The sequence below is a fragment of the Salvelinus sp. IW2-2015 genome, linkage group LG23 (genome assembly GCF_002910315.2).
Source record: "Salvelinus sp. IW2-2015 linkage group LG23, ASM291031v2, whole genome shotgun sequence".
Taxonomy (NCBI): Eukaryota; Metazoa; Chordata; class Actinopteri; order Salmoniformes; family Salmonidae; genus Salvelinus; species Salvelinus sp. IW2-2015.
The window spans coordinates 29,566,194-29,576,076 of record NC_036863.1 but is presented as its reverse complement, the minus strand read 5'-3'; the positions used below and the strand labels follow the sequence as shown (position 1 = coordinate 29,576,076).

The following is a 9,883-nucleotide window of genomic DNA, read 5'->3' as shown; positions in this document are numbered from 1 at the left end:
CCACTTATGGTTTTTATTTCATATAGAGCCCTTGGATGGCCCTTAAATTCCAGAATAAAGAAGAGGGGGGGTGTGGGGGGGGGGGTTGAGATAGTTTTTGGTTGAACAACTTTACACTTTTGTCGGATAGAGCGTTTATCTGGAGGGGGAAATGAAAAGCACGAAGAGCGGGTGCTCATTTAAATGGATCTCACGTCTCCGTGCCCCCTGGCGCGCGTCAACGTGCTGCTGAGCACTCTCTATTCCTGCGGCGGGAAGAGAGGAGGTGACTTGCGCGTTTGGCTAGTTTCCCAACGTCGGGGAAGGAGGGGCGACAGTTAAAGATTAGCGTGATAGTGCTCCCTTTAAATACCGGGCACCGACTGATCAAAGCGTCCAATTCATTGCAGATCCTCGGCCAGTGCAGCTATCTGGTACGCGCTCCCGTCCCCAAACCTAACCCGAGACATGGCAAACGCGTACCTGCAAGGAGTAGAGATCTCTGCATCCCAGTTCCTGGATATTTTTCACCATTATGATAACGATGGTAACTTATTCCWTAAGATTGTGGATTATTCATGGGGATGGCACTGAAGTAAAACGATTTTTGGGAAGTGTTGCGCCAAAGACCCTCATGGACCATTTGCGCTTTTTAGCGGGTTTTCGAAAATATGTAGTAGMCTATATTGAATGAGAAAGTCGATTTAGCTGTCAAGACTGATATTTGCGTGACATTTGTTCTCTCAACTTTATCCATTGACAAATTGGATTGACAAATTATTTATTTAGAACCATTAACCACCATTTTATAGCGAAATTATCAATATTTATAAAACTATAAATGACTGGAAAATATGATTATAATAATGTGATAGGTTTAGGCACTAAAAATAAGATTCAATCAAAGTATGATTCAGTCATACAACTGTCATGAAACAGCAACTGATGGATTTGATCCTGTRCGTTATGTTCTTAAACTTAATGTAGGCTACTTTACCCATGTCTTTGATTGATTTGGTGCTTACTTCTTGCAGGTAATGGATATATTGAAGGGAAGGAGTTGCAGAGTTTTATAAAAGAACTTCAGCAAGCTCGAAAACAGGCAGGACTTGTAAGTAAACTGAATTATTTTAAACTTTTTAAACTTTAAAACTTGAATGTATTGGCAGTCGGCCTGACAACTAATTGTCTTCTCAGACTGAACTGTTATCTAGTTTTTAAATGCATTAGGTGTGACCCTCATTCGAATTACYTTCATCAGATAGGTCATACAGTAGGCTAGACATATAGACATTGTGAAACCAATGGGTGGTTGATTAGGCTACTGGTGGTGCCACAGTTGAAAGCTTTCAAGTTAAAACATCGTGTGTGTGTGTGTGTGTGTGTGAATGTGTGAGAGAGAGCGAGAGAGAGAGATTGTGGTAAGTGGGGTGGGGAGAAAGAGAACTCAGTGCACTAGACATTACAGGCACCAAGCCATTTTACCCCTGATGCTGGTATTATGTGCACACCCTACAAGTTTTGTGTCTGTTTCAGCAGTGACATAATGTTGTCTTGTCAACATCCTCATCACTCATAATAGTACCATTTGCTTTTTATAATAATAATCAGTCATCTGAAATGTTTTTTTTTACTAGAATAATCAAAAGGTTGGATTATAAAATGCAGTACAGGGCATGTCATTGAGAACATTTAATTTACAGACGAGACTAAATGCATATTTTAGATTTCTTGTTGGTTCAATGATCACAGGGTTTTCTCAAGAGATGGAAATGGTGCATTTCATGTAACGCTTCACTGAGCTTCCATTTTAAAGTACTGTCATGATATTGTGAAACTGGTTGTTCTTAATTGACCCTTCGMGAAGCACCACCTCCCTTGGTTACTGTTGCAACCATGGACAACATTTTCCCTGGAAGCACAATTCTCCCTTCTAACCACTGGCGAAATCCCCTCACAATGATCTCAAACTGTGTTTTTCATACACAATGAAATTATACACTGACTACCCCTTGCTAATCAAGAAACTCTCTGGTATGTTGTAGTGGACTGTCATTACAATTGCTTCACTGAAACCTGGTAAACTTATGTCTATGGCTCAGTCAAAGCGTACTAACCTCTTTTGGAGCTAACTAGTGCTCTCAAATCATTTCCTGATGTCAACAGCAGATTGGAGTTSTATTAATAACATGGCTAACTTAGCTAGCTAACACACATTTCGAGAACAAGTTATATTTAGTGGCAAGCTTGCTAGCATTAGCAACGTTTGGTGGTCAATGAGCCTGAAAAATAGCTAACCAGATGAACTAGCAAACAATGTGACTAAAGTATAATTTTGGATTCTAAAAATACTCCATAAACAGGTTCTGGAATCACAATTACCMCTGGTGCACTATTCCATTATTTAGCCATTTAAAACATGTATTTCTTAAAGAAAACTACCCTCACTGACTTTTATGTGTTTCAAACATGAGCTTCTCCGAGGTGTAGTACTCGAGACAGTTGCTATCCATTGGAGTGCTGTGAATAGTTGGCCAGGATTCTGGGGCGGGGCTTAGCGAAGGGTCAATTGACATTGATTAATACATTATGACTAGTTATGAGGTGTCAAGTACATGTCTGGTCTACCAATATTCCATATGTCTTTCCATGCCTGAACGACTTCTGGAACAACCTCATATTCCTGTTGCGTCAGATTGATGGGTTGATGGATGTATTTCCCACAATTCCATCTTGCTCAACTGTAAGCCCCGATGGGGAAAAGCAGTTTTGGAAAATTCTGTTTTCCATTCAGACCTTGTTATTTGACATTGGTATTTTTATTTGTGTCTCTACTCAGCGTTTTGGGGTCTGAATTGGATTGAGTCACCCATTGCTCAGTGACAAATAGCACTGCAGTGCACTCTCCTAGTTTGCATTTGGGAAAGGTTAAACACTTATTTCCCATTCTGTGTACAAGCAATTAGCCAAGCCTCTATAGAGCAAGCCATTTGGCACTCAATCCCAGAACTTTAAACAGGAGTAATGGCTCAACTTTTGCCAGACACTGAAAACACCTTTTGATTTACTCTATGGGGAGAGAGCACGTTGGGGAGTTGATTATGGAAAATCGCAGCATTTACCATCAAATGAAGTGCCCATTTACAACTGCCCAATCAATGCCCAGTGAGAAAACACMATTGAAGTGCAATTTGAAGTAGGATTGGAGTTATTAGTATATCTGACACCACCTTATGCAGAGAGATACCAAAGATGGTTTCCACATTTTGCATGGGCATCATCACCAGAGAGATCAATACAGAGATCAATGATTGGTTTTGACTGCAGAGCGCATGCAGTGTGTAGATTGGCTCAGGGTCCTCTTACTTAGAAATTCCATTGAATTCAATCAAACATGCACTTTAACATTTGCAGTCACTTGATGTTGGATAGTGGACATGATTTAGATAATGTCATACAGCAATAAAGATGGCTTCCAAAGATGGCCGCCATGCATCTACTCAATGGACACACACATGGACTAGAAGAAGAGCTCACTCGTAGTACATCTTCCTTTCATACAACATAATCATTTTACCCCGAAAGACAAKGCCAATGTTAGAATATTGCCTACTTTCTACGTGAACACTTGTTCTCCAGTGAGAATGCAAGGTGGTCTTCTTCTCTAGAGTTAACCCTCTTGTGCCAGTTTCTCTGAAAGGAAAATTATGAAATGATAATGGTCGTATATTTGGAAGATATTTGGTCAGCGCTGGTGTGATACTGGGATTTACAGATATTTGTTTATAGCATCTCAGGATATGGCTCACATTGTTCTTGAAGCAATGCATTGCTTTTATTGATTGTGTTTTGTAGGTGAAATGCAAATGTAAAAATGTGTGTCCTACTGTGTTTATATTCCTATTATAGAAAGGCTCTATAAAACAGACATTAGTCATTACTAAGGTACTTTGATGTTCTCATAAAAACATATAGTACTAATGCATCGATCACACCAATAGCGTCATTGCATTTTGTTACACCAGAAGTACATTCATTTCCAATGGAACGCTGCGTGTGCCTTGCAGCATCGCAGGCAGTTGCACTGCGTTCTGTGTGGTGCATACGTTGGATTTATCGAACGTATGCGTTAAACTGTATACGTAGACGACTTGACAGAAATGGTAGCAGAAGGTGAATGTTGAACTTTTGTTGAACACATATCCAGATGATGCTGCGTACCATTTTGCGCAATGATGGTATAGGTGTGGTCGAGGTGTAAGATACACTAATATTGATCTTTTATCCTTGGATATCAAATGGATATCCTTGGATATCAAATCAAATTTTTTTTTTTACATCTATCTTTCAACTCATTTACTTTTACCATCGACACAATGGGAGTGAGTAATCATATTAAAGGCCATTGTCCATCTTTTACAGAAATGCTCAATTTGCAGCTTAAAGCCTAATTTATACCTTACACAAATATGCAACACAAGAATGCAATTAACTATGCATGCAATAAAGCCCACTTCAACAGGCTTACTGCAAGGCCATGTAGCAGATAAGTGCTACCCTTTAAGTGTTACACATCATACAGTATCACATTGTCACATGTAACACTTCCCAGTCCCAACATAGACAACCTCAAATGGCTGCCTTTAAAGGCCCAGTGTGTAGTCAAAAACGTGATTTWCCTGTTTTATATATATTTCCACAMTATGAGGTTGTAATAATACTGTGAAAATTGCTAAGAAGCTGTTTTAGTTTMTTTTTGACAATTTTAATGGAAAACAATCACAGTAAGCTACTTGTTACCCATAAATAATTTGATATTGAGATAAAAATGGCTACATTGGACCTTTAAGAATATTCTATTATAACTTATTTTAGCATTCTCTAGAGGCACTTCGTATGCTTCTATGAAAGTACCTGACAGTGCCTCGTCAACTCGAATCAGTTACACTGAACGTGTCAGTGGAGATCTCTATCCTTCCCCACCAGGCATTACATCAGTAGCTGGCTGGCTGTGCAGCCAGGTCAACTGTGATACAAGTCAGTATTCGACGTCCATCAATGTCTGAGGACGTCGGAAGATGACRTGGAACCRGCCTCTAGGGGCAACAGTGAGRGCTSWTACCTTCAAGTAGGTTTYGGTTTTRCTAGGGCGTTGTGAACGCGAATGGCAGATGGGCGTAAGCATCTGATTCGAAAGGTTGCAAGTTTTAATCTAGCAATAGAATGTCGTTTTTTATATTTTGTTTTAAACCTATCCAAAACCTTAACCCTTACCTTAACCATTCATAGTTTATGCCTAACCTTAAGAATTTTGAATAAATGCCTGAACTTAACCCTAACCATAAAAATTCAGCGTTAATGCCTAAACTCAACCTTAAACACTTTGAAACTTTACATTTAGAACAACTTCAAATTTGCCATTTGAGAAACATGGATCAACGTCTAATTCTGACGTGAGACTTTGAGAGCTGGTTGAGCCCCTCCGTACATGCATAATCAATACTTCTCGTGGCCATCTGTATGTGTGCAGCGACATGGACTGACCTGTGTCAAAACTCTATTAGAATTGTGCTCTGATGGGTGAAGATAACAACACTCGCTCCTAATCTAATTCAGATTGGATAACATGGCCGTCTGCTTGGCATGTTAAATGGTGTTTGTGAGGACACAAGGTATACAAGGTCTTTCACGGCACCAGGTGCCTACTAAATAGCCTTTCTAGATAATTGAGCAGWTTACTGAGCCCTCATGTTATCAGTGCTTGTATTTCAAACTACTAAACTACTTCCCTGCATAAAACATAATTACTTGTTATAAGGATGTGTGAATCCCTATTTAGTTTCGTTGTTAACTAATTATATGTTTATATGTTGAGATGTGTCTGTAAAAGGCAAAAGCTACTGCAATTAATTGACACTGTAATTTTCTCTCTCTCATAGGAGCTTACAGACCAAATGAAGGCTTTTGTACAGGAATATGAGAAAAATACAGATGCCAAAATTGGAATTGTTGAGGTAAGAGTCTACATAAACTCATGATGCAGTAGGTTAAGGCCCACCTAGAAGTTGGGACTTTCAGGGACACCGGATCTTGAAACACTGCCAGGTTTAGAGGGGGCTTCTCCCTCTATGAAAGGTGTTCATTTTTAAAGACAGTCAATTTAGCCATGCAGGGTCAAGTGGATTCATATCTCTGCTATAGATGGATACTCTGAAGCTTTAGCTGACAGACAGGCTCATTCAGCTGTACACCAACGCACGCAAACACACACAATGATTACACAAACATAGAGGTAATACGCATAATTTGAAAGTGGAAATAACATCTATTGTGTTTGGAATACGAGATTGCCGTTTAAATTAGATTCTTCAGCAGCATGATGGAAGRACAGGAGTCCTGTTTGAAAACACATTTTTGTCATGGGGTGTTTCAATGCCCCCGGAATGGTTCAATTGCTGCTGTCTGATGGCTAGTCTAGCGGGAGTAGTCTGAAAGTTTAGGCTGAGTCTCAAACCGGATTTACATTGCATTTCTCAGCAGCTAGCTGTGTTTGCTCACGGGAAAAACTGGTGGAATCAATATTGTTTTTCACGTTATTTAAAAAAAAAATGTGGCAGACCAGGGGGTTTGACGTTTACACAGATCAGACAGACACAAGTGTGATACCTCAGTTTCAAGGGTGTTTATTTGAAAAAGTAAAGAATCCGATCTCCTTCAGGAGACCTCTTCCAGGTTACCACCTTCTGGGCTCCGTTGAAYGCTGTCTCTTCTGGGGTAGAGACACCGAGCCCCTCGGTTCTAGCAGACCGTGAGGACGTCTGTCCGGTAGCAACCTCTCACTAMCTCCAACCCTCCCGTGTGCTGCCCTCCTGAAAGCTTTATGGGCCCGTTACAGCTGGTGAGCAATCAGCCCCTTGATTACTCACCAGCCTCAATAAGGGGCTGATTGCTCACCAGCCTCAATCAGCCCCAATTAGTCCTGGCCGGAGGACCCATTGAGACCTGGCACATCTAGCARAGGGAGCCACCGTCGCATGATGTAGACTCTGTCTGTCACCAGGCCTTGACGAGTCTCCCCCTGGTGGTTTTGTCTGCTGTACACCACACAAGAATCACCTGGTGACTCRATCATTTGKGTCCTTTYCCCTGGCCATCCAGACCAGGGGATCATGGTCCGTGACCAGGGTGAAGTGGGTGCCCAACAGGTAATACTTAAGAGTGTCTAGYGYCCACTTCACCGCTAGACACWCTTTCTCGACAATCGAGTACTTATTTTCTCAGGGTATCAACTTCCGGGTTATGTACATGATGGGGTGTTCCTCCCCATCATGTACCTGGGACAGGACGGCCCCTAGTTCCGTGTCGCAGGCATCCGGCTGCACCAGCATCGGTACTTGGAAATCGCGCGTCACGAGAATTGGGAGCACAGGACTTTCTTCAGGCACCTGAACACCGCTTCGGTCTCATCCGACCACTTCACTGTTTTTGGGAGGTGGGCACTGGTCAGATCGATAAGGCTATAGCCGCAAAGTTGGGGATTAACCAGCTATAGTATCCCGCCAGCACAGGAAGGATGTTCCCATGTCTGATCAAATATCCCGGTACTTCACCTCTCGACCCAGCTTGCATTTCTTGGGATTCGCTGTCAATCCGGCCTGCATGAGCACATCCAGGACCGCCTAAGGGAGCGTAAGGTTTCTTCCACACCTTGGCTGTGGATGATGATGTCATCCAAATAGGCCGCTGCGTACTTGTGGTGGGTTCGGAGGCTCGTTCCATCAGGCGCTGGAACGTGGGCAGGGCTCCATGGAGACTGAACGGGGGACCCGATATTGGTATAAGCTGTCCGGTGTCGAGAATGCTTTTCCCAGGAGGAGGCTGCCAAGGGTACCTGCCAAATACTTGGTCAGGTCCAGGATGTGATGTACTGGACCTTTCCCAACCGGTCGATGAGCTCGTCCCCCCTTGGAAAACACGGCGGTGTGCCGATCGATGACCGGGGGGGCTTGCTTTCGGGCGGACTCGAGGTCCGCATTGCTCGAGACCACCACTGGTCCCGTCGACGTCGGGTTTTGACCACAACACGGCCAAGGCTGTCCTCACGTGCCACCTCTTCAATAGGTTTCATGTGGTAATCTGTTGGCATCGATTCATTCACAGAGCATCCACAATCGACTAAACCACGTGTCATTTACGGGTCCCAGCTTCTCTGTCACCTCGTACGGTCCGTGCCATGTTGCCAGGAACTTACTTTCCGCGGTAGGGATTAAAACTAGCACCTTCTCACCCACATGGAACTCTCGGGGCTGGGTACCCCGATTGTAGACCTTGGCTTGGGCRCACTGGGCCTTYGCCATATGTTCCCTTACCACTGGCCATATGCCTGTCATCCGCTCCCTCATCGTCTCTACGTGTTCCACCACGCTGCGTAAGGGGGTCGGCTAGGCTTCCCACACCTCCATGGCGAGAYCCAGTAGGCCGCTTGGTCTCCTCCGTAGAGGAGTTCAAAARGGGAAAACCCAGTGGAGGCCTGGGACACTWTCAAGTTCGGATCATCCCACTGGAAATTGAAGAGGGGCAGCATGGGCTCCTCCTCCGGTTGTTCACCAGGTGAGGTTGGTTCCGGCACCCCCTCAGACCCCCAACTCCGGGTCCGTAGACACAGGGTTGGCAACCGCTTGCTTCCGGGCCGCGCAGGTGACGGTCCGTCCCCTCTCTCGTCGGTCGCCAGCTCATACTCTTGTTCCCAGCTCGTGCCTCCACAATGCTGCSAACAGCGAACAATCTCGTYCCACGAGRAGGGATACCGRCAACTCAGGTACGACACCCTCCAGCATCTGGCAGCTCCCTTGTGGCATCACGATGGTGGCCTGCCTGGTCGAATAACGCTTGGTGTCGCCGTGGACACAGGAGACGGACACAGCGTTATCACACTCCCGGAATCCAACAGAGCGTGTGTGTCGTGACCATTGCCTTTCACCGGCACCATGGTTACTGGTGGTTCACTGTGGGCCCAACATGAGGTGAAATAGTTTACTGCATGGCCAAACTAATCTCCAGGGCCCGCTGATGACATTGACTCCTCTTGACCCGGKMAATTCCATGCGAGGTGTTCCCGRGCGCCACACTCAAAACACCTCCTTTGGTCTTCATCCACCTGGGGTTGTTAGCGGCGGGTCGACTCTCCCCCGGCTGTCTCTCCGCGGGTGTGCAGTCCCATAGCCCAGCTGACTGTCAGATTGGGGAGTACGGTGGTGGGGTCATCCTTCTGTCCCCTCCGACAGACTTGGCCTGCATCCCCTTCAGCAGGRCCTCTGTATTCTGGTGCGTCTCCACAGCTCACAAGAGGTCCTCCAAGGTCTGGGCGCGTAGGCWCGCCGGCCTCTTCATGTGAGGTAGCGCCATTAAGAAGCGGTCCACGACCCCATTGTTGATAACAAGGAGGATGGCTACGTCGGTTAGGAGCCATGCCCTGGTGATTCACAGTAGGTCGCTCATCTGGGCTCGTGGGGGAAGCTTCGGCCACAAACCTCCATTGAGATGTGTCTGTTACTTGAACTCTGTGAAGCATTTATTTGGCTGCAATCTGAGGTGCAGTTAATGCCGATTTCTGAGGCTGGTAACTCTAATGAACTTATCCTCTGCAGCAGAGGTTACGCTGGGTCTTCCTTTCCTGTGGTTGTCCTCATGAGAGACAGTTTCATCATAGTGCTTGATGTTTTTTGCGACTGCACTTGAAGAAAACTTTCAAAGTTCTTGAAATTTTCCGGATTGATTGATATTCATGCTTAAAGTAATGATGGACTCTTTGCTTATTTGAGCTGTTCTTGCCATAATATGGACTTGGTCTTTTTCCAAATTTGGCTATCTTCTGTATACCACCCCTACCTTGTCACAACACCAG

At 44.5% G+C, this 9,883-nt stretch overlaps 1 protein-coding gene across 1 annotated transcript in view; it reads left to right on the top strand.

Annotated features, from left to right (window-relative positions):
* The first annotated feature begins 258 nt into the window (after window positions 1-258).
* Window positions 259-9,883, top strand: part of LOC111950545 (calbindin-like) — a 24,574-nt gene continuing 14,949 nt past the window's right edge. Inside the window, exons 1-5 of the mRNA XM_070434522.1 lie at window positions 259-526; window positions 1,014-1,090; window positions 5,919-5,993; window positions 7,851-8,048; window positions 9,194-9,369. Of these exons, the coding sequence (XP_070290623.1) occupies window positions 448-526; window positions 1,014-1,090; window positions 5,919-5,993; window positions 7,851-8,048; window positions 9,194-9,369 (605 nt within the window). The 5' untranslated portion in view covers window positions 259-447. The remainder of the gene's footprint in view (window positions 527-1,013; window positions 1,091-5,918; window positions 5,994-7,850; window positions 8,049-9,193; window positions 9,370-9,883) is intronic.